The sequence below is a fragment of the Tursiops truncatus genome, chromosome 14, assembly GCF_011762595.2.
Source record: "Tursiops truncatus isolate mTurTru1 chromosome 14, mTurTru1.mat.Y, whole genome shotgun sequence".
Lineage (NCBI taxonomy): Eukaryota > Metazoa > Chordata > Mammalia > Artiodactyla > Delphinidae > Tursiops > Tursiops truncatus.
Genome location: NC_047047.1, coordinates 54385623 through 54410094, shown reverse-complemented (window position 1 = coordinate 54410094; position 24472 = coordinate 54385623). Strand labels below are relative to the sequence as shown.

At 52.6% G+C, this 24472-nt stretch overlaps 2 protein-coding genes and 1 pseudogene across 14 annotated transcripts in view; 1 reads left to right on the top strand and 2 right to left on the bottom strand.

Annotated features, from left to right (window-relative positions):
• The window catches only part of MTA3 (metastasis associated 1 family member 3), a 169905-nt gene that overhangs the window by 143629 nt on the left and 1804 nt on the right, over positions 1-24472 (top strand). For 7 of the 13 annotated variants that reach the window (XM_073791408.1, XM_073791407.1, XM_073791403.1 and 4 more), the window contains 2 exons: positions 22404-22544; positions 22727-22914. In XM_073791408.1, the coding sequence (XP_073647509.1) occupies positions 22404-22544; positions 22727-22914 (329 nt within the window). Of the gene's footprint in view, positions 1-1080; positions 1104-8239; positions 12732-22403; positions 22545-22726; positions 22915-24472 lie in introns of those variants that run through there. The other 6 variants (XR_004521825.2, XR_004521826.2, XM_073791404.1 and 3 more) reach the window with 6 other exon arrangements.
• Positions 3100-4088, bottom strand: LOC117307903 (hepatic leukemia factor pseudogene; annotated as a pseudogene).
• Positions 18583-22406, bottom strand: OXER1 (oxoeicosanoid receptor 1). The gene is given in 1 exon segment (XM_033838645.2): positions 18583-22406. A coding segment is annotated over 1 exon segment (1098 nt). The 5' UTR covers positions 22233-22406; the 3' UTR covers positions 18583-21134.

The window sequence follows — 24472 nt, the reverse complement described above, 5'->3', positions numbered from 1 at the left end:
TTTGCTTGAAGGTAAATCGGTATGTTCCAATGTATATTTGCACATAAAAGGGGATGGTATCTATAAAGAAAAATTGCCCTTAAGTTATTTAGAAGAGTATTAAAGACAAAATTAGGTTTCTAAAGAGGGCTCATTCAACTTCCTGTAGGTTCCTGTGATGAGAGACCCTACGGCAAAGGGGATGGAACACCATCCACCTGAGGCAGCGAAATCTTTTTCAGAGTGAAGGCTGGGTCAGAAAAGACTCCAGAGATGAGAGGGCAGAGGGGTTGTACAGGCATCTCTCACCCTGTCCTGACCCCCTAAGGAGATGCCTGGGATCCCCTCCCCACCCGCTGTCAAGATGCTTGAGTTTTGGTCAATCAGCAGATCTTCCATTGCACTGCACAGGGACGAGGGGACTTCCTGCTATGTCTCCATCTTTATCAGATGGGGACCCTTGAGAATAGCTTCTGCTGTGTAGTGATAACAGACCAAGGGAGCATCAGCTGGGGGTGCTCTTAACCTTTCTCTGAGATGGCATGGCTTTTGTTCCAAGGGTACTGCTGAAGCAGGACTCAGTGTGTCAGGAAAACCAAAGGAACAGGTTCAGAAGAGAGGTGAGTTTTCAGTGGGACAGAGTCAGGTCATCTGAGCGAGGAAGTTGATGAATTGTACAATAAACTTCTTTTTAATCTGCTCTCCTCTGGCTTATTTCCCCTGCGGTATGTGAGTATACTGCAGATCGTTATTTTTCTTATTCGTTTTCTGCATTGAGTAACAACATTTCTCAATGTCTTTATACCATGAAGAGGGTATCTAATGTGGATGCCTCTAAGTATAATATTATGATCTGGTGTGTGAAGACTGTCCTTTTGATGACTTGTTTCTGAAATCAGTGATTCAGCAGCTCCAACTGTTTGTTTCCCACCCTGGGAAATGGGTGGTGGTGAGGGCCATTGTACCAGTGAGAGAGCTCTGGGAATGCATCTGCTGTCTTCACAAATCCCAATAAAAATAGACTTCCAGGAGCGGCTGACGGTGCTTCTCGGCATGCTTCGGCCCAGGCTGCCTTCTGTCAAAATTTTTATGTCATTTCAGAAGACTAAACCATTTTTTATGGAAGAACATTGAGTGCCCCTGGACTCACCTCTGGTCTCCTGTCCCAAGGTATAATATTATAACCTGATTAAATATATCAAAGTACCTTGGAGTTTTGTTTTTTTTAATAAATTTATTTATTGATTATTATTTTTTTTATTTTTGGCTGTGTTGGGTCTTTGTTGCTGCACGCGGGCTTTCTCTAGTTGCGGGAGCGGGGGCTCCTCTTCGTTGCGGTGCGTGGGCTTCTCATTGCGGTGGCTTCTCTCGTTGTGGAGCACGGGCTCTAGGCACGTGGGCTTCAGTAGTGGCACACAGGCTTAGTTGCTCTGCGGTATGTGGGAGCTTCCCAGACCAGGGCTCGAACCTGTGTCCCCTGCATTGGCAGGCAGATGCTTAACCACTGCGCCACCAGGGAAAGCCCCTTTCAAGTTGTTTTCAGTTTTTATAATGGATCATTATGGCCCAGAGTTTGTTGAATGTGAAGCAATTATAGAAGCTTATCTAATGTATCTGGAGAGTGTAAGGACTGCTGAAGCATCTTCTGAGGGCAGCGGATGTTCTCTCACACTGTGAAGCCATAGGAGCGGGGGTTGTAGAGGAAGACAGGCCCAAGTACCTTAGGTGTGAATAATCAACACCTTGGTGTTTTGACACATTCTGGAAGGATGCCAAATTGGCCACCCCGGGACCACTGCTGGGTTTACTAATAAATATCACAGTTTCTTCCAGAGAATAGTCTTGTCCTGACCCCTGAGGAAAATGCTAGTGTGTGAGCCTGTAAGAGGTCTAGGTTTGAGACCCTCTCAGCAATATGGAGGTCTTAGAAGAGTGACTGAAGTCCGTGGTAGTTACGCAAGGGCCATCAACTGTGAGAGCCAGCCCTGGCCTCCTCAATAAGTGTCTCTGTTTACCTGCAAGGGTCATTACAGGAAACCTTTTTAACCAACCTATCCCTGTGTATTCCCATTCTCAGTGACGTAGAAGGTGAACCTCTGAGAAAGAAAGTGAACCTCTGACTTGATAGCTGGGTCCCAATTTTGGCAGGAAGGGTAGATGCTTGGAAAAGGAAAGGGAAGACAGCAGAGGGAGGGAATTGGGTCCCTGAGAAACAGTTCTTCCTCAGCAGAGGTTTGACTCATTCATCCAAAGAGCAGGCACAAATGTCTGAGAAAGCTATTGGGACATCAGTATTAGATCTTGATGCCCCAGGGAAATAAAGACCAACTCCAGAAACCAATTGATTTAGGCATCTCCCTACACAGTCTCTTTATTTTTTATTTATTTAATTTTATTTTTAAAATAAATTTATTTATTTTCGGCTGCGTTGTGTCTTCGTTGCTGTGCATGGGCTTTCTCTAGTTGCGGTGAGCAGGGGCTACTCTTCTGTGCGGTGAGGGGGCTTCTCATTGCGGTGGCTTCTCTCATTGCAGAGCATAGGCTGTAGGCGCGCGGGCTTCAGTAGTTGTGGTTCGCAGGCTCTAGAGCGCAGGCTCAGTAGTTGTGGCACACGGGCTTATTAGTTGCTCTGTGGCATGTGGGATCTTCCCCAGCCAGGGCTTGAACCTGTGTCCCCTGCATTGGCACGCGGATTCTTTTTTTTTTTTTTGGCTGCGTTGGGTCTTCGTTGCTGCGCTCAGACTTTTCTAGTCACAGCGAGCAGGGGCTAGTACTCTTCTTTGCGGTGTGCAGGCTTCTCATTGCGGTGGCTTCTCTTGTTGCAGAGCATGGGCTCTCGGGCGCACGGGCTCAGTAGTTGTGGCTCGCGGGCTCCAGAGCGCAGGCTCAGTAGTTCTGGCGCACAGGCTTAGTTGCTCTGCAGCATGTGGGACCTTCCCGGACCAGGGCTTGAACCCGTGTTCCCTGCATTGGCTGACAGATTCTTAACCACTGCGCCAGCAGGGAAGTCCCTGCAGGTGGATTCTTAATCATTGCGCCACCAGGGAAGTCCCAAAACCTGGACATTTTATGATTCTGCATCACTGAAGGTAATCTGAGGTATTGGATGACAGCAGTGACTTAAATCTGCTGGGTACTTTTTCCTCCAGTGCTCTTCAGATCATCTGGGATGGAGACTTTGCGAGCTTTCTTAATCACGGGCTGTGGCTTCAGTGCTTCCTCAGAGAACTTGGGTTTGCGAGGGTCAAACATTTCCTGCCCGGGGATGCTGGAGAGGGCAAGGTCGGCCGGGTCTGGCTCATAGCCCACCAGGACCTGGATGGTGTCAGGGTCAATGGGGCTCGGAATATTGCGGTTGGCTGGCAACAGCTGGTCTGGTCTGATGGGGCTTTGCATGCAGTTTGGAGATGGGATGCCGGAGTGAATGGGTGCAGAGGTCCGACTGCTGAGGTCCATGACGGAGGGGGCAGCTGACGAAGCCGGCTGCGGCCCGGGAGGGTGAGGGCTGTGGTCATGCTGAGACGGGCTGGGGGGAATGCCATTTTCCGACAAAAACTCCTCCAGGTCCATGTATTCCACCTGGAAAGTATCTCCGTCATAGGGAAGCGTTTTGTCCCATAAGGTGGGTCCCAAGAATGCTGACTGGGGGAACGTCGGGCTCTTACTCTCATCATCCAGCTTCTTTTCCTTTATCTTTACTAAATGCGTCTTCGTGATGAAGGGGGAGCTTCAGCGGGTTCTCCAGCAAGGACCCGAGCACGCCGTAGGGAGGTGGGATAAAGGTGGGATTCAGTGGGAGTGGTCGGGACATTTTCTCCATCGCTATGCACTCAATTTTTTTTTTTTCTTAAAAAAAAAACCCACCCCAACCTCCCCCCAAAATGTTGCTGAGCTTCTTCCTCCGTCCTTTGCCAAAAGTTCTCGCTTTCAAGGCGGTGGAGACAAGGGAGGAAAAAAAAATTACCTATGTCTTTATAAATGCATCTGCATAAAAATATAAATATATCTGCATAAAAACAAAAAACTTTCAGGTTCCCAGTGCAGTCCCCAGGGAGCGCGCCAAGTGCCCGTGGGCTCCTCGACGACGTGCAGGATGCTCTCACTTGCCTCGAACCCCTCGTCTTGTAAAATGTTCAAAATTGCGAAAAGGAAAAAAAAAGACGCAGACGGCTGCAGAGGGCGGAAGGCACCGCACCAACCGGCCGCATCGGGCCCTCCCACCCCCCTCCCCCTCCCCTCCCCCTCCCACCCCCTCCCCCTCCCACCCCACCCCCTCCCTGCGCCGGGGGCCGCTGCTCCCCCGGCCTCGCTGCCTACAGCCTCTTTAGATCCCAGTAAAGAAGTGAGCAGAAGTCTTCCGAATCTGCAGAGCCCCAGGGGCAATGTAAATGGAAGGATTTGTCACAGCCTAGTTGATCTGGAGACTCCCACTGGGTTTATTTTAAGCTTCCCAACCTTGCTCATTATTTTCCTTCAGTGTTTCCTGTTTTCCCTTCCAGATGACTGAGCACTCTTTAAGCTCAGAAAACATGAGTTATAATTTATGCGTGTTCCTCCCTCAACCAAATATTTATTTTTATCAGCAACTATTTACATATCCATGAATATGAAAAGTAATTAATGTAAAACTGAAGAGCAAGCTTGAAGGCAGCTTTGTTATTAGATGGAGCTTCCTAAGAAGATATCTGAGAAGACCCTTTCCGTGATGGTCTGATTGCAGCGGCGCTGAGCGCCTACAGGAACCCCTCTGGGGCAGTCAGTGAGCTGGGCCAAGAGCCAGTCCTGGGGAAACAGGGCTGATTACATTTAAGGCATCTGGGACCAGACAGCAGAAAAAAGGAGCAAAATGTTGGGCCTCCTGCATTGCTCTTCTAATTTTCTTCTTGTTTCTCTCCAGTTTTCTTTCCCTGCAGCTTTTTTCTCTACTTTCTGGAGAGTACTACTTTACTCAACTTTATATTCAAACCAGATTTGTCTAATTTCTCCCTTTAAGTCTGCCAATTTTTACTTCATGTAATTTTGAAATTCTGTTACTGAGTATGTAGTTAGAATTTTTATGTCTTTTTGACCTTTTTATCACTATGAAATGATCCTTTTTATTTCTGTTAAATTCATCTATTTTGTCTGATATTATTATGAACACGCCAGTTTTCTTTTTCTCCTGTTTTTAGTCTTTTTTTTTAAAGGTTTAAAAATAGCCTTTTATTTTTCATATACGCAGACACACACAGACATACACACACGTACATGTATGTATGTATGCATTTTTTTATGGAGAGAAAAGTTTACATTTTATTTTAGAACTGAGTCTGAAAATACATAATTACTAGAATTCCCTTTTTATGCTGTTCCTCATATATAATTTGGAAAACAATAAGATTTTTTTAAAAGTTTTATTGGATTATAGTTGATTTACAATATTGTGTTAGTTTCAGGTGTACAGCAAAGTAAATCTGTTATATATATATATATATATATATATATATATATATATATATCTCCATTCTTTTTAGATTCTTTTCCCATATAGGCCATTACAGAGTATTGAGTAAAGTTCCCTGTGCTATACAGCAGGTTCTTACAAGTTATTTGTTTTATATATAGTATTGTGTATATGTCAGTCCCAATCTGTTTTTAGGTTTTTTTGTTTGTTTGTTTGTTTTTGCGGTACGCGGGCCTCTCACTGTTGTGGCCTCTCCCGCCGCGGAGCACAGGCTCCAGACGCGCAGGCTCAGCGGCCATGGCTCACGGGCCCAGCCGCTCCGCAGCATGTGGGATCTTCCCGGACCGGGGCACGAACCCACGTCCCCTACATCGGCCGGCGAACTCCCAACCACTGCGCCACCAGGGAAGCCCTGTTTTTAGTTTTATAAGTGAATTTTTCTATTTTTATTAAACTCAAAATAAAATGATTCTTATCACATCTCTAAAGCCAGCACATGTTGTTCCAGCACAGATTTTAAAAACCCTATGAAGCTATTTTTTAATAGTATACTGTTTGTGTTTTGTGGAGACTGTATCTTTCCTTACTTCTTTGAGGATATTAATGATAGTGTTTTTCGTTTCTTGAGTTTTCTTCTCCATGAATAATCTGTGTCTTCCAATTTGTGTTCTTCTCTTTGTGTGTTTTGGTCTCTAATATTTGTGTTCGAGGCTTCTTCCTGATGACCTTTGGTTGTGTAATAATGTTTAAGAGTAGGAGACTAAAATAAGATGAAATCTCTGTGCTTGAGCCAATAGTGCACTTCACAGTGTGGTGATCAGGCCGAGCTGTTTGTTGGGTGGCCCAAATGCCAATATCTTCAGGTCTTTTTCTACAGACTGGTCAAGTTTCCCAGAGAAGATTCTTCCCATCTATCTGAGTCCATTCAGGCTGCTGTAACAAAATATTACAGTTGGGTGGCTTATAAACAACAGGAATTTGTCACAGTTCTAGAGGCAGGGAAGTCTAAGATCGGGGTGCCAGCATGGCTGGGTTCTGGCGAAGGCCCTGCTCCAGGTTGCAGACTGCCATCTTCTTGCTGTGTCATCACATGATGAAAGGAGCTAGGGGACATGTGGGGTCTCTTTTATAAGAGCATTAATCCCATTCATGAGGGTTATACCCTCATGACCTAAGCACTTCCCAAAGGCTCTACCTTCTAATACCATCATACTGGGCATTAGGATTTCAACATAGGAATTTTGTGGGACACAGACATTCAGACCACAGCGCAGTCTGTTTTCCAGAGAATAAAGTTTTGGCCGTCTGCTTTCTGGGAACTCAAGGGGAAGAAGGCTGGCGGTCTCACCATTCAGTAGGTATATGTTCACGTGATCCCTCGGTTTGGGGATTGGTAGCTCTGCCCTCAACTGCGCTTGGTGCCTTGTGTCCCTTAGGCCTGAGACCCTCTGTTTGGTCCTCTTTAGAGAATAAACATCCAGACTTATGGGAGGTGGGCAGTTGCCTAGGGGTATGGAGTCAGGAGAGCTTCTCAAACAGCCTTCAACTAACCCTTACTGCAGTCTCCCTCCCCCACTTCCAGAGGTGTCTGGTGTCAGTTCCTTTGTATAAACTGGGTTCTCAGCTTTTCACACTGCCAGCTTCAGCCTTGGAATTCTTGAGTACCTAGTCTGTTGTCACTTGTTTATCTGCTTTCTGGGCTCCAAAATCCTGATAATGGTTTCTCCTCTGGGTTTTAGAAGGGAGGGAAATTAACTCAGACGCCAGTAGCTGGAAACCTTAAAAAAGGTTGTTGCCATTGCATCCGTTGGTTAGATAGAGTGCAGAATCTCCAAGGCCATGGATTTTATGTACTTCTGAATAGTCAAACCAAAAGGGAGAATTTTGTAAAAACAAGGGAAAAAAAGTGCTTATGAATCAGGGATAGTATAGACCAAAGTAGCATATGTAGATTGATACATTTGAGAATTTATTTATAAGCATAAAGGGAAATGATTTGGGCTACATCATCTAGGAAGGAGACCTGAGAATGGGTATAGATCTTTTCCTGGGGCCCTCTGCCATGCTGGGGCCTGTGTATCTGGGACCCTGCACGTGGCTCTGGTTCGTTGCTTCAAGGAAGCACAGTGGGGCTGAGGAAGCTTTGAGCAGGGAGACGTGAAGCGGTACAAGGGCAGGTGGTAAGCACTGGGGTTCTTCAGCCCAGAGTGCAAAGAGGTGACATATTTCAACTTAAAACCATGGCCAGTGTGGAGAAGGCAGGTGTGACGCCAGATCCCGAGCTGCTGGGAGGAGAGGGTTGCTTTTGAACCTGGAGCAGGTAAGTTTAGCACAGATAGAAGAAAGCGTAATTTACCATGGCAGGTCGGAAGCTTGGAAAGCTATTTACAAGCGACTCTTCTGGCAGATGGCTTAATTCCATAGGGGGGTGGACAAAAAGAGAGAGGCTTCTGAGAGATACTGGAGATACTGACACACACATAACCCTTAATTTAGACACTGAAGAGGGCAGTATGCTCTTACTGGGTTGGATGGAGAATGGGGCGGCTTGGAGTAGTAGGAAAAACTTTACCTGAATTAAGAAGATCTGCATTCAAATCCTGACTCCTCAACTTACTTGCCCTGTGACCTTGAGCAATTTCCTAACCTTTCTGACTCTCACAAGGTTCTGGTGAAAGTTAAATAAGGCAGTTCCGTAACCTATCAATAAAGCAAGTTAGCCCAGTCCTGAACTGAATTGTCTGGGTTTTAATTTAACACGTATGTGCTGAGCCCTATCAAATACCAGGCTGTGTGCATATATCTCCCCTATTCTAGAAAGGCTCATGAAGTGAAGGTGCAGCTCTGCTCTATCCTGCAGACCTTCCTCAGGATGGCGGGAGGCTGTGAAGGTGAGCGTCCCTGTGTCCTAACCCTGTGTCCTCTCCTGGTTGCAGAGCGTGTGATGAGGGAGAGTATCTGAGCCCTGCCTTGGCCCGAGCAGCTGATCCCATCTCAGCAGACACCCCCCACTTCCCTCCTAGCCACTTTCCTGATAACAGAAGTTTTCACAACATACTGTGTAACACCAGATGGTGACGTAGTTTGCCAGCACTTCTCCTTTTCATTTACTTGTTTCTTTTGAGAGTGTCTGGATGCCCAGCTCTGGGACAGGAGAGTTGAAGGTTTGGGGGCAAGTGGAGGGGGTGGGAACGACAGACACTGTGACACTGTGGGTGTTTGAGTTCACTCCCCTTCTGCAGAAAAATATGTCCCTAGCCTCCGAGTGCCCACATCATATGATTAGTTGTGGTTACCTCAGATCAGGGTGTGCCTCCTGCAGGCCAGGTGTGTTCCCCATTTCTCAGCGTCCAGTCAGAGAGGTTCCGTGATGTTGCTCTGATACGCATGTCAGCACTTGCCTGGTGTGTTGCAGCGCCTTGCCGGTAACCACTACACCTGCCCATCCAAATCCCAGCTTTAAAGGTACTTCAGTGTCATTCACATATCTTCTTGGCCTCAATTAAACTTTCCTTATGTCCACCCCTAAACGACATTGCGAGCTCTCATTTGAATCAATGCCCGACCTCCTTTCCTTGAAGGTTGTGATGGTGGTGGTGGGAGGCCTGATCCGCCCTTCCTCTCACCTTGCCTCCGCCGTCGGAACCTGTTTAACTTCGACCCTGTTTCTTTCCTTTTCCAGAATTCACATGCTGCGTGTCAGACTGAGCTATCCCTGTTTAATCCTATAATCCAAGACTTGCTACTCTGTTCTGCTGATGTTTACGGCCGTGCCACGAGGCAGCCCCCTCCCCAGAGCATTTCAGTGGGAGACCTCCACGCGCCCCATGGAGACTCGATGGGGCAGGGGAAGAGACTGCAGGAGTGTACATCCCCAAGGCTGTGTCTCCTCGTGTGAATCAGTGTCACCTTGCTTTCCTCTCAGAGACCTCGCTGCCCCAGGGGGGACCTGCCTGGGGAATCGAGGGGCTCAGGGAGCCACTCCACGTCCCCGCTTCTCCGGCGCTCCGCACCCTGGGCACTGCGGCTCCTGGGGCAGTGGGGCTGCTGCGGGCTCAGAGCCGCTGCTGCCCTGCATGTGCCAGCTCAGCTCTGTCATCAGCTGTGTGGATGTGTACACGAGGGACACGGCATCTTTCTGAATGGATTTTTCTTAAGAATGTGCCAGTGTTTATGCAGTTCATGATATTTCCCCACATCCTTGCTGTCACTGTCACTCAGCTTTGACCTCAATAGGCTTCATTCCCCATTTTTTTAATGGGGAAATTTTGTCCTTCACCCCAGGCTTCCTGTATTTGACCCCCTCCCCCACCCACCCCCCCGCCAAGGTACAGAATTACCTACGGTTCTGACAAAACTTAAGATAAGTCGTCTTTGGGAAGCCTGTGCGCTCTTTATGTCCTCTGTACTTTGTCTTTGGAGAGCAGTTGGCATTCTGCTCGGCTCCATGCAGCTCCAGCAAGAGCAGGTGTTAACCTGAGCTGAGTGTGGGTATCACTGTGACCAGCCATCGTGTCCTGCCCTGTTCCTTCACAGCCAGAGCAGCTGACGGGCAGCTGCAGCCAGGTCGGCCCTTCTGTGAGTCCATTCACCCAGGTAGATTTTAAGCAGGTGGAGTCTGTGTGGCCTAGAAGGGTGAAGTGAGAGAACTGTGTCTGCGGGTGAGTCTGTGTGTATGACACCATGAGCCCCCCCGACCCTTCCAACCCAAACATACCTGTGAGCCCCTGTGCCTAGGCCCCGGGAGACCTGCCTGCGACCTGGTTTCTACTGTCTGCGCTCGGCACCGGCCCTGCTGGCATCACAGGCAGAGTGCTCTGCGGCTCTGTGTACACAGCCACGGGGACAGGAGTAACTTAGTGCCCCATTGGCTCCCTGAGCAGGTGTGAGTCTGGCCCCTCCCCTGCCTCTGTTTGCAGGTTCTGGCTGCAGGGCACAGGGTCCCAGCAGCGTGAAAGACAGCTGGAGTTTGACCTCCCAGGCATCCCTGGAGTCCTCAGCTGGGAGACAGCTAGGTGGCTGGTGGTAGGTGCCCCGCACGGCCAGGTGGTTGCAGGACAGAGTGGCTCCAATTGCGTTGAACACCCCACCGCCACCCAAGCAGAGCGCGGTATCCCTAAAATGACGATGACCCTCTAGATGCCTAGATCTCAGAGCGTGGGTTCGGCTCAGCAGAGAGGATGTGATGTGTGATGGCTGAGGGCGACTCTCGGAGCTGGAGCTGCCTTTTCCCTTTCCAGCCTTGCGGTCATCGTGGCTCCTCTTCCCAGGAGGGGTCGGTTCTCATCTTAGGCTTTGGCGGGGTGACCCTGGGGGCATTCTCACCACTGCCAGCTCCTGGAGCTGTTCCGGCTCTTGGCTTGGGGCCCCGTGGGTGGGCATGTGTCAGAGGTGCTCGGCGAGCCGGGCAGGGTGGCAGGCATTGCCTTCGGGGTCCCACAGAGAAGCTCTTTCTGAAGAGACCCAGGGACAGAAGGCAACCAGCTCTCGCATCACCGGTCATGTGCCACGTTCTCCTCTAAAGAAAGAGACACAGCAAAGCTGTGTCCCTGTGCCCTGCCCTGGATTTGTTGTGCACATGGACAATAGAAGGTGGAATGACTCCCTCACCCTTTCCCTTTCCTCTCCTGACCCACATGAAATGGTGACTCGTGGTTAAAGGAGCAATTAGCTGCCCGTGACTCTGCTGTCAGCTTGTTGCGGGGAGGCCCTCCTTCCCCAGGCCAGGAGATTTGGAGACCGGGGCCAGGCCGGGTCTGAAGGAAGAAGAGGGAGGCCTAGCCCGGTTCCAGTTCATGTTTAGCTGTGGGACAAGGGCAGCTCATTTTGAGCCACATGAAGTTCTTCCTTCGCCGTGTAGTAAAAGCCCCTGGTTCCGCAGCCCCGTCCTCCTTCAGGGAGGATGCTGAAGATCTCGCGCTCTCACTGCACCTCTGGAAAGTCCCCAGCATTGAACCTCCAGGGAATGGACGAGGGACACCAAGGAGCCGCTAGTATCTGCCTTTGCCACCTGAGCAGTTGGCGTGGAGAGGGTTTCCCAGCCACCCCGTTTCTTGGGGCCACAGTGTCACCATTGTAGGCGTTGGTGGCATGTCACCACTGTGAGCAGTGAGCTTGTGGGGTGACATGCAGAACCTGTCTGCACAGCTCCCAGCAGACGTGCACAGGGGTGCTGTGCTGAGCCTGGTCTGTGCTCCCTAGGACAGGGATGCAGAAGCCCGCAAGCCATCTTCCCTCTCCCCCCGTCATCGCCCGCCCCCCTGCATCCCCAAGGTGGTGCAAGGGAGGGGGACATAGTGGTTTTTAGCTTTGCCTCTCACAACTGTGCCTAGTCCCCAGCCTGGTTTCTATCAGCCTCCAGCCAGGAAAACAGAATCAGTCTGTGTATTTAAAACAGGGGTTTGGGGACTTCCCTGGTGGCACAGTGGTTAAGAATCCGCCTGCCAGTGCAGGGGACACGGGTTGGAGCCCTGGTCCGGGAGCCGCGGAGCAACCAAGCCGGTGCGCCACAACTACTGAAGCCCGCATGCCTAGAGCCCACGAGCCACGACTACTGAAGCTCGCGTGCCTAGAGCCCGTGCTCCGCAAGAAGAGAAGCCACCGCAATGAGAAGCCCACGCACCACAACGAAGAGTAGCCCCCACTCACCGCAACTAGAGAAAGCCGGCAGGCAGCAGTAAAGACCCAACACAGCCAAAAATAAATAAAATAAATTAAAAAAAAAAAACAGAGGGGTTTTAATCCAGGGAATCATTTAATACAGAAACAAGAAGAGCTGAGATGCCAGACAGGGGAGTGAGGGGCAATGCGGAGATGGGGAACCACAGCTGGTAGGACAGAAGGGAGAGGCCATGTTACTGGATCTCGGGAGTCACAGCCACTGGTGGGGGCCTGGGACCACAGAGGGCCAATGTGATGGGAGCTGGAGCCATGAAGAGGCATGGTCCGTGCCAGAAACAGGTCCCTGCCTGGTCCCCCCAGGCAGAGAGGGAGCAGAAATAGCCTGGCTTCTCACTTCCTCGTGCTCTCCAGATTTCTGCAGCTGCCTCTTGTTAGCTAAACCCAGCTGGAAGCCAGCTGACCTGGGAGCTGGGGACAGGCAACCTGTGGTCAGCCCCCCACCACTCAGAGCAGAGCAGGGGAGGGTGGGGGCACAGATCAGAGGGCAAACAGGCCCAGGATGTGCATGGCCTTGGTCCTCTCTGTGTCATGTCCAAGACTGGTGTTTATGTCCCATGCTGTCCTAAGACCCTGGTGAGGGTAGATGTGTCTTGTAGCTTCTCTTCCGCTCTGCCTAGGCAGGAAAGCACTTTGGGGAGGCAGTGGGGACTTTATTCTTAACACTTGTCCCAGTTTTCCATTGGGGGGGTTTAGCCACTTAGCAGCCCCACCTCACCATTCCCCTCAGGAAAGCTGCATCCCAGTTTTCTGCCTACCCCTCCCCATTCCTCTTCCCCTAATCTCTGGTTTTCCCTGCCAGAGAACACCAGCCCAGACCATGCATCAGTGGTCATGAGTATTTACCCAGGATAATTCACTCAGAGCGTGATATTAACAGTGTGGACCGTCTGTCTGTAAGTAGATGCCATCTACTAATCAATTTGTATCCTGTTTCCAATAAATTTCTGGAAATTCTATCTGGTTTTATGCTGCCCTTTGCTGGGACAGTGGCTCAGCTATAAGGCTGGGTGCAGGGGCAGGCCCCCAGCCCTCAGCATCAGTTGCTTCCTCCCCTGTGTAGCTCTGAGGCCAGGCAGGTTAATCTGATGTCCCCCCAGCCGCTCAGAGGCCTTTCCCCAGGGTCCGCACTTTCTTCTGCTGTCTCATAAACCACATCCTGAGGACATGGAGGTTTCATGTGGCCAGGCTGCCCCAGCAGGTGGCTTTTGACCGTGTCCCCAAGGCCTGGAGGTATGAGAAGCAACAGGCAGACCTTGCCCCATCTCTCACTCTTGCGCTGCTGTGCCTAGAGCCAGGTGGAGGACGTGTGCCAGGCCGCTCCTGTGGTGAGCTGAGGGAGCGTGCTGTGCTCCCACCTGGGGCTTTCACAATAAGGCTCCCATGCCAGTGAGGTGGACGCAGGAGCTGCATGTCACACAGATGAAGCCCAGCACCCTCTTCTGCATCTCACCCTCCTCAGCTCTGAAAGTCAGAAACGAACATGTCTGAGTTGACTTAAAAGCTATCAGGAGGCTGATCTAAATGCCCGGCGTTCTTCACTGTTTCCCAGGCCCTGAAACTCGCTTGGTAGAAATTATTCTCTGTTGAGTATTTTGTTGTTTCCAGCCTTTTTGACTGCAGTGTAGACTGTGCCTCGGTTGCTGTGCTAGGGCCATCGTAGGCGCCCTTGGGACCCCTCCAGCCTTTGTTTGTGAGGTATGCCTGTTTGCAACCCTTGTTTGCTGGCATTTGTGAGAGGTGTTTTTAAAAAGATACACCAAGTTTCTTTCAAGAGCTTTACTAGAGAAGCAAGACATACACACGCGAGTTTACTGGACAATAGAAAAGGTTGTAGGTAAGGCAAGGCTGTGCTGGTACTTGTAGGAGTCCCAGGAGAGAGGGCTCAGCAAGGCTGGACTAGTGGTCAGGGAAGGTTTTGTGGACGCAGAGGGACCCTCAAGGCAGAACACAGCAGCTCCCTCCGTGAAATCCCTAACGTTGTGGTTCTTGGTGTCTTTTTATTAAGACTTTTGGGTCTTCCCTGGTGGTCCAGTAGTAAAGAATCCACCTTACAATGCAGGGGACGCAGATTCAATCCCTGGTCAGGGAACTAAGATCCCACATGCCACGGGGTGACTAAGCCCGCGTGCCACAACTACAGAGCTCGCGTGCCGCAAACTACAGAGCCCACGTGCCCTGGAGCCTGCACGCCACAAGTAGAGAGAAGCCCGTGCACTGCAATGAAGAGCCCATGTGCTACAATGAAAGATCATGCATGCCTCAACGAATATCCCACGTGCTGCAACGCAGACCCGACTCAGGCAAAAATAAAATAAAGAAATAAATAATATATAAATCTTAAAAAAAAAAAAAAAAGACTTTTTATCCTGACCCAAATATCTCCCTCCTTCTGGAAGCTCACCTATAGAGTGTCACATGCACTATCTCTCAAGGTGTACCAGCCTTAAGATCCATCTTCAGGACTGGGTTTTTATGGTCAAACTTTTTTAAAAAAATATTTTCTTTATTTTTTTGGTTGCTTGGGTCTTCGTTGTGGTGTGCGGGCTTCTCTCTAGTTGTGGCACGTGGGCTCTATCGTTGGGGCAGCTGAGCTCAGTAGTTGTGGCACACAGACTTCGTTGCCCTGCGGCATGTGGGACCTTAGTCCCCTGACCAGGGATCGAACCCACGTCCCCTGCACTGGAAGGCAGATTCTTTACCACTGGACAGCCAGGGAAGTCCTTGGTCCAATTTCTTAAGAGGTTTCTTCTGATAAGTTTTATCTTCCATTTGTTCTGATCTTGCGCCTGGACCACAGGGAGTTGCTGGAGGAAACCATCCAACCTGCAGGCACTGTTGCTACCGTAGAGCTGTGAGCACCCACCTCACCAGGCCCCTTGGGCTTCTTACTGAGCAGCCCACTTATATGTTCTTCAGGAGCTTGTTTTCTTATTTCCAGAACCAGCTGTTCCAATCCTCTGTTACTCCTGAAGCTCTCACCTCCTGAGAGCCAAGCCTTCCAAAGATCCCTTCACCTTTCTTCCCCTTGTGCCCCTTGGCCTCTAGAGGACCCTCCTGGTACCCACATGTTGGATCCATTCCTCTCCCCACCCGCCTTAGGAGCTTGCAGTAGAGTGTCCTGACTCAAGCCAGACTGCCACTTACTACTGGATGACCTTGGGCAAGATATTCAACCTCTCTGTGCCTCAGTTTTTTTCATTTGTAAGATGGGAATCATAGTATCTACCTTACAGGACTAAATAAGTTAGTGTGTGTAAAGTGCTTAGCATGGGGCCTGGGACAGAGTGTTTATGATTGCCCTGTCATCATTCTGTCCCCTCTCTCCTCATCTTCACCCTCTCTCCCTTCTCCTCATACTGTTACACTTCTCCGTCCAGTCAACATCACAGAACCGTCAAACCACCACCACATCTGTCTTCTGCTCAGCTTCATCTGAAGCTAGCCTTATCTCCCTTTACTAGCAAATCTGTTGAAAGAGGGAAGAGTTGTCTCCATTCCTTCAAATCTCATTAATTCCTCCACCCATTATAGTGGGTTATATGGCTTCCCTTCTGCCCCCACCCCAACCTCTCACTGAGATTGCCATCACACGGTCACCAGAGACCTCCTAAATGCCAAATCCAGCACGACTTTTGGTCATCCTCTTTGAGCTTTCTTGAGCGCTTGACACGGTTGTCCCCATGTTACTTTTCTTTGTACTCTTCATTACATTGACCCCTTTATTCTCTACCCAGAGCAATGCTAAGTAACATTCAGATATTACAGCCATTTCCCCAGATTTTTTACAGGGATAAATTTCAGATACAGTAGTAGTCACCTGCATACCCCCTTTCCGTGTCCCTCCATTTCAGAAGTAAGCACTTTCCTTAATTTGGTGTTTCTCATCCCAACGCATGATTTTATACAATTAATACAAATGTATGAATCCACAACCAATACAGAACATGTTTTGCATATAATTAAATTTTATACAAACAACAATCTATTACTTCTTGAAAAGCTGGGGTTTTTTAAAATTTTATAAATTTATTTATTTATTTTTGGCTGCGTTGGGTCTTTGTTGCTGTGCGCGGGTTTTCACAGGTTGCATCCAGCGGGGGCTACTCTTTGCTGCGGTGCGCGGGCTTCTCATTGTGGTGGCTTCTCTTGTTGCGGAACACGGGCTCCAGGCACGCGGGCTTCAGTAGTTGCAGCACGTGGGCTCAGTAGTTGTGGCTCGCAGGCTCTAGAGCGCAGACTCAGTCGTTGTGGCACACGGGCTTAGTTGCTCCGTGGCATGTGGGATCTTCCCGGACCAGGGCTCGAACCCGTGTCCCCTGCATGGGCAGGCGGATTCTTAACCACTTCGCCACCAGGGAAGTCCCCGAAAAGCTGTTTTTGTTTTTTGTTTTTTTTTTTTGCGGTGCGCGGGCCTCTCACTGCTGTGGCCTCTCCCGTTGCGGAGCACAGGCTCTGGACGCACAGGCTCAGCGGCCATGGCTCACGGGCTCAGCCGCTCCACGGCATATGGGATCTTCCCGGAGCGGGGCACGAACCCATGTCCCCTGCATCGGCAGGCGGACTCTCAACCACTGTGCCACCAGGGAAGCCCCGAAAAGCTGTTTTTAATAGCACAGACCATGCAGTGTTAATCCAGGGTGTCGGTCCAGGATGCTTGACCAGACAGTGTCAGACACATACTTCGGTTCTCACATCAGCTTTCTTCAGCATGCAATTAGGACTTTTGAGAATGCTTTATTCTTGCATGGGGCACTTTGCAGTCTGTCTAGGTGGTTTTTTTTTTTTTTTTTTTTTTTTGCAGTACGCGGGCCTCTCACTGTTGTGGCCTCTCCTGTTGCGGAGCACAGGCTCCGGGCGCGCAGGCTCAGCGGCCGTGGCTCACGGGCCCAGCCGCTCCGCGGCATGTGGGATGTTCCCGGACCGGGGCACGAACCCGTGTCCCCTGCATCGGCAGGCGGACTCTCAACCACTGCGCCGCCAGGGAGGCCCCTGTCTGGGTGTTTTATGTTCGGCTTTCACCCTCATAAAAGATGGCTCTTTTTAATTTTTTTTTTTTTTTTTTACTTCCATGCTCTTTTTTATTGTTGCATTCCTGGTTTTCTTCCTACTTAAAGGTTTCTTCTGGGCACTTCACTGGGTCTTCTTTTGTGTGTCCCTTACTTGTGGGGATTTTTTAAAGGATGTTTCTTGGTCCTCTTCATTCTCCCGCAGGTGACCCCATCCATCCCCATAAGGTCACCTCTCATCAGTAAGAGGGAGATTCTGAAATCCAGTCTCCAGCCCTAAGTGTGGTGCTGCACGTGTTTACCTGCACGTCCTCCAAGCCCCTCCAACTTGTCTTAACTCTGTATCTTTTCCTATGAACCTGCTCTACCACCTGTTTCTTTAATGCGTCAGTGTCCACCCATCATCCCAAAGTTGCCTCTCTCCTTGACGTGGGCTGTGCCTCTCTGTCCGTACCTTTGCAGACTGCCACTGCCCTTGCTTGGAATACAGACTGTTTCCTACTCAGGTCCTACTCAGGTCATCTCCCACACCCCTCACCAGTCTGTCCACACTGTTCCCAGAGTAACTGATCACAATGCAAGACAGATCATCCTCGGCTTCTTAAAAACCTCACACACACTCCCTTTCCTGCCTTATTGGGTTGTCTGCAGGACCCTCCCAGGCTCCTGAGATTGCAGGGCCCAGCCTGTCTTTCCTGCCTGTCTCCTAACTCTGTCCCTAGGCCGCCTCCTCCCTTGCCTCCGTGATCTCCTCACCCTTCCCTGCACACCGAGTCTTCTCACAGCTCTGTGCCCTTGTTCATGCCCTTCCCTGTGCCAGGGATGCCGTTCCCTTTGCTACATTCCTCATCCTCCAAGACTCGGCTCACGTGCATCGCCCCCTGTCACCCCCCCCTCCAACCCCTGTGCTCTTGTGCTGTCATCCGTGTGTTACTACCTCGCAATCCCACTGGCTTGGGTTGCATTTGATCCTTTTGCAGGTCTGTCTCTCCCAGGCTTGGCCTGGCAGGGCTCAAGGTCAGAGACCTATCATCTGACTTTGTGGCTTAGGGTCTGGGCCGTGGTGTGTGCCCAGCAAATGCTGGATGATTGGTGGCTTCAGGCCTGTCAGCCCAGCCATGCCTGCCTACCCCCTGCACACGAGTCCCCGGGTTAAAGTCATGGAAGCCGTTTTTTTCACCCCTCAAGGGGACAGCGGGTCACATTAGGAAGGGGAGAGAGGTGCTGCCCAACATGTTCACCGAATAGTGCAGCCCGTCCCAGGGACCAAAATGCTATGTAGAAGCCAAATGCAGGGAATAGGGTCTCTGCTCAGCCTTGAACCGCCTCCCACTCACCTTGTACCACCACAGCCAGTACCCTCCCACCAGTAGAAAAAGCTGCACTTCAACAGTTTGCCCTCTCCCCACCCCTCCCCCCATCCTCTCTCACCCCTTGTCCCCTCCCCCCTCCCGGTAGTAACTACCTTCCTCACTCAGTGCTCTGGCATATCAGTTATTTCCATCTCTAACCCCTGGAGTTGAGCAAGGGCCAGGGTCACTGTTCCCATTTCACACATGGAGAACAAGTCCTGGGAGGGGTACAGTGGGTTGGGACCAAGGTTAGGACCAGGGGGTCCTTCCATGCAAGGAGAGTGTGGAGGCAGCCTGAAGCCCCGCTTCTCTCCCATGAGGGGACACCCAGACCCCCTTTAGAGAGTGCCTTGTCAGTGGGGAGAGCTGAGGGGCAAGAAGGATCCCGGGGAGGGTTAGGAGTGTGGGCCCAAAGCCTGTGACCAGCCTCTACCTGGGACTTCTCGAGGGGGAGAGACAGCAGTGCACATAGGCCACGGGGACCATCTGGTCATTTCCCTGACGTCAGGTCGGGAGAGTGAGCCCGGCTCCTGAGAGGGCAGGGGGTGGCGGTGTTGAGGGGAAGGGCCCAGGGAAGGGAGGACCAAGGAAATGGCACGTGGAGCCCCATTTGCCCCTAGAGCTGCTCGGAAGCAGGCAGGTACAAACGTGGGGAGAGATGGTATCAGAGGGAAGGTGCCTGGTGTTCATTCAGCACCCACGTTAGTGCCCCTTGAAGGGGGTGCTCCGCGAGAAAGGGCTCAGCGCCCCGCCTCCAGGAGCGCTTGGACCTCTCATAAGAATGTCTGACTTAGAAATGACAAATCTCAGGTCCGGCTGGCGCAGGATTGGCCCGCTCCCCTCTGTGGCAGCAGGGGGTGGCGAGGCGGGGAGTTCCTAGGAGTGGCTCTACCAGCGAGAAAAAGGCGGCAGCGGAGTGGAGGACTGGAGCAGGGGGCCATGTGGGACAGAGACACCCGGGGAGCCCCCTTGGAGGGGCCTGGCCGGCACACCCATTTCCATCACTTGGTTTGGGTTCTCAGTATTTCTGTGGGTTTCTGACAGCGGCTGGTGAGTTTTCAGAAAAGGGAAGATGGCCGGAGACACACCAGGTTTTAATACCCATCCAACCTGTCCCCCAGGCCACCTCCCTCTGCCTGACATGTTCTGTCTCCCACCTCAGCATCCACACGGCACCCATCTGCCTCCCTCCCGGGATGTGGGTGACCCTCCTGGACCTTGGCCACCACTCCTGAGGACTTTTAACAGAGGGAGGGCATCCCTGTCCACAATATCAGAGGGTTGGACTAAGAGGATTAAAACAGTTGGGGGGAGGGGCTTTGGCCCCCATCGTCAGACCCTGTATCTGAGGCCTAGAGGCCTGTGGCTGGGATGATGAGTAGGGAACCAGTCCCAGGCCCTTCTGTCCCCTGCAGCAGGGAGGACGTATGTCTACTGGGGGCAGACGTTCATTCTCCTGAGGCGGCTAGGGCTGGGGACACATGGCGTTCAGGAGGTGCATATTTGGGGTTTTAGTGGCTTCTGTGTAGCCCTTCGGAAGCCTTGAAGGCCACGCACCCCCAATGACTTCGGCTGTGGACAACAGGGGCAACCACTCTCCCCGCCAAAGAAACCCCTGATTCATGCCCAGTGCACGCCTTGTGCCTGGGGGCCCCAGGTCAACAGATGTGTTAGCCCAGGTGGTCTCAGACACTGACAAAGGCGTATTGAACAGAACAGAAGGGGAGAGATGGGCAAGATGGCTTTGGGCCTGGGGGAGGGCGGTGAGCTTGCTCTGGTGACCTGGAGACCCCTGCCCCCATCCAGCATCCTATCCTGGTGGGGTAGCAGCCACCACGGGTTCCAGGGCCAGAGAAGGGTACTTGGGGCTGAGGAAAGCCAGGGGAGGGGGTCCAAGCCGAGCCAGGAGCCTGAACTGGATGGAGGTGGTAACTTCCCAGGCTGAAGATCCTCACGTGGTCCCGCAGGAGAGTAAGTCAGGGGCCTCCCAGGGATCCAGGTGGGCAGCCCATCCCGTGAGCCTGAGGACCTCTCCCAGGGAAGCGTTCTGACTTTAAGGGCACACCAGGGCTCCAGGCTCAATGTGGGAGCTTCTGTTCTTGCTTCTGTCCCCAGAGTGTCCCTTCATCTTGGGGAACTGGCTTTGAACCCTCCTGATGCCAGAGCCAGATGGACCCGAAGGTAACTTACTGGTTTTCCTTAGAACAGCTGAGGCAGCCTTGCATTTTCAAAAGGAAGTTTGTTAGTATTGAAAAAGACAAACTGGAGATGACAGAAAATGCAGCTGTCTAATTTCTAAAGCAAGACTTCTGCTCTCACAGTCCTCCAGCTCCGGCCCGGGCCAGGGCAGCTGTGTGGCCCTCTGCCTGAGCTGGAGTCCCGGAGCCCCTGCCTGTCTCCACCTGCCATCATGCTCTGTGCTTTGGGGACATCATCTGGGACACACGACTCCAAGCCAAGACGCTTTTCTCTCCCTGCCACCCACCTGGCTCCTGCAGATGTCCCTTGTCCGGTTGGTTGAGGGACCCTGTGCTGGCAACAGTCCAGGGAGTGACCCTGTCCCTCCAGCCCAGAGCCTGGCAGTCTTCCCTCCTGTGGTACCGCAGCAGGGCCCCCGTCCTCAGAGGGCCTTCCTGGTCAGCCCTCGTCCGAGATCTCCAGCGACACCTCTGCCTACAGCCTCTCTGCGGCCACCACCTTCCCAGAGGGCACACGGCACCAGGCAGAGGGCTGGTAGGTGTTCTCGTCGCTGGCGGAGGCCTGCCAGCCCTGGGTGAGGCCCAGCAGGGCCCGGCCCTGGCAGAGGAAGTTGGGATTGGAAAAGCAGTAGAGCATGGGGTCCAGGGCACTGTTGAGGTAGGTGAAGGCCAGGGAGCCATGGAAGAGCTGCGAGCGGATGTCCAGGGTGCAGCAGGCGTGCAGGCGGAAGGCCACGATGGAAGCTTTGCCGAAGATGATACTGCACAAGATGCAGACTGTGTAGATGGCCACGATCGCGGCCAGCATGCGCACGGCCCTCCGCGGGCCCGCCCGCACGTCCGGGCCTCGGCGCCAGGTGGTGAGCATGATGTTCGTGATGGCAAAGAGGATGGGCGCCAGCGGCAGGAAGAATTCCAGCACGAACAGGGCCTGGTGCCAGGGGAGTGAGGCCGAGGGGCTCGTGCCCAGCTGGTAACTGAGGCAGGAGTGGCTGGAATCGGTGGTCGGGAACAGGTGCCCGTTGAGGAGCAGGATGCCCCCCCAGAGTCACCCGGCCCCCCGGGCGGCTGCCCACACGGAGGCCCTGCTCAGCACGTGCTGAGGCCGCACCACCTTCAGGTAGCAGTCGAGTGAGACGGCCGCGAGGGAGACCGTGCTCGCTGAGCGGTTGGTGGCGATCACGAAGAGGTTGACTTTGCAGGCAGTGGCCCCGAAGCGCCAGGTCTCGTGGAGGAAGTAGTAGTCCACGCGAAGAGGCCGGTTGACGATCAGGAGAAAGTCGGCCACCACCAGGCTGACCAGGAACACAGTGTTGGATGTCCAGGGCCGCGCGTGGAAGCAGCAGAGGAAGAAGGCCAGGCTGTTCCCCACCAGGCCCAGGACAAATTCCACGCTCAGGACTGGCGCCAGGAAGGCAGACACCATCAGGGAGGAGGCCGGGTGGCAGGGAGCCGGGGCCTCTTCAGGTGACCCCAAGGCAGTGGTGAAGGCAGAGGGCGAGGAGGAGGGAGGGAGTGAGGAGGGAGAGAGGGAAGGAAGGGGAGAGGGAGAGCTCAGGTTATGAAATTCCATGGGCTGCTTGCGCCGGGGGTCTGAGAGACGTTTCTACCGTCATCCTACCCCCGCACGAGAGTGTTCAAGGATTAGTGCTTGCTATCAGCCGGCCACCGCGATGACTCAGTATCCTGGGGTTTTCCTCAGCATCCTCGCAGCCACTGAGAAACGCTGTGTTCCTATTTGCAGGCAAAGTGGAACCCTGCAGCCTGCCCTCCCTCCCTCCCCGCCTCTCCCGCATACCGAGTGGCCTGCGTGTGAGGTCTCTAAGCTCGGCCTCCGTTGGAATCTGCATTGCCCCTGGCAGAGGAGGATGCAGGGCTCATCAGGGTGAGTGGAGGCTCAGAGAAACCCTGAAGTGGGAGGAAGGCCCAGCTGGGGTGAGGTTGGGGAGAGTGTTCACAGCCCTGAGTGGTCAGACATTGGCCTGCCTGAAGGCAGGAGCTTGTCCTGGCAACTCAGAGCCCTCCGGTTCATGCAGACCACCCTGGACCCCTCCCACCCCATCATAGACGCAGACTGGGTGGCTGCCTCCCTGCCCCCACCAGCTCTGGCAGCAGGGACTGTGGAGCCAACAAGACATCGTCCTGGGAGAGGGAGGCGGGAGTCCAGTCAACACCCTGACCGTCGTGCTCACAGCCTGGTGAGAACAGCCTGCTGTACGTCCGCCAGCCTGCTGTCGTTATTCCCAGATTCCTGATGCTTCCAAAGTCTGTGAGGGTCCCACAGACTTTGGGTCCACATCCGTGATGAAGTACATCCCACAGGCAGAGGCCTCCCCTGCCAAGTTTCTACTGCCATGGCCTGGGGACATGGGGGCTTCTCCCACAAACAGAACAATCCTGAGAGTCCTCAAGGTTCCCTGCCACTGTCCAACCCACTTAGCCGACCATCACCCAGTACTCCCTGCGGAGAGGGGAGTGGGGAGCTGTGGCTGGCTTCAGATAAGGTACGAGTCCTGCTCCCTTCTGCGTGGTATTCTCATGAGCCCATGGCACCAGGCCTGCGGGCAGAGATGAGGGCCCGGGGCTCCTGGTAACCTGGGACAGCACCAAGAGAGGCTGTGCTTCCAGGCTCCAGGATCTGACATGCCCCGCCCCCTTGCCTCCATGCCAAATGGCTGTGGTCAGCAGGGCGCTACGTGCTGCCAACTCTGAGTCTCTGGGTTTCAGACGCAGTGGCCGTTGGCCCCTCTCCCACAGACCCTCCAGGGCTTTCCACTGCCCTGGGCTCCCACTGGCCAAGGCTGAGGGCAGATAGGCCATAACCACGGGGTGCAGGGTGGTGGGACCACCAGACTGAGCTTTGAATACAGACAAGCCTGGGCTGGAAACAGCTGCCTGCTTTCCAAATCTCTCTGAGCCTCATCTGTAAAATGGGGTGCTACCACCTTCTTGGAGAGTTGTAAGGATTAAATGAGGTCATATATGTGAAAACATCTAGCAAATTCCCTGGCACAGAGTTGGTGTTCAGAAAAACGGGAGATCTAATTTTTGTGATTTTCTGTCTTGGATTAGGCCCACCCTTGGCACTAGGGGCCCCTTCTCGTGGCCACGTGCACCCTGCCCAGGGGGCCTCCCTGGGACATTCGTGTGTTCTGTCCTCAGCTCCTGTACAGAGAAACACATCACTGCAGCCCGAGCACACGCCCAGCCTCTGCCCTCACTGCCCTGAACTGGTGGAAGCTTAGGGGGAGGCTGGTGGTGTTTCTTCATTGCCTGTAGGAGAGGAAATCCTCTAGAGCGGTAGGTGGGTGAAGGTCCCGACATCCCTCAGGGCCGGAAGTCCTTTCAGCAAAGTCAGGGTCTCCTTTGCCGTTGTCAGTGGAGGGGATCGAAGCAATGAGCCGGCAGGCTGGGGCGGGGGAGGCAGGGTTCAGACCCAGGTTTTCTGGAGGAAGCGCTGACTCTACCCAGGGACCTGTTTCATCCAGATCCAGCTTCAGTTCCCCCCACGTGCGACCCCTCACCAACTTCTCATTGAAGCCCCATGAAACCGAGCCCAGATCTCCCTCTGCAGGTTGCATGATTCGTCTCTACCCATTGCTGCGTCCCGGGCTCCCAGCACTCCTGGACCCCACGGGGGCCTGTACATAGCAGGGGGGAGAAGGGGGAGGAGGCCAGACAGCCCTCCCCCGCTGCTGCCAAGCTCCTGAACAGCTTTACGCCCCTCTGAAGGCTCATCACAATGTCTGTGTATTAACTGTGGTTAACTCCAGCTGGGGGGATTTTGTGTTTTTAGTATTTCTACGTTTTCTA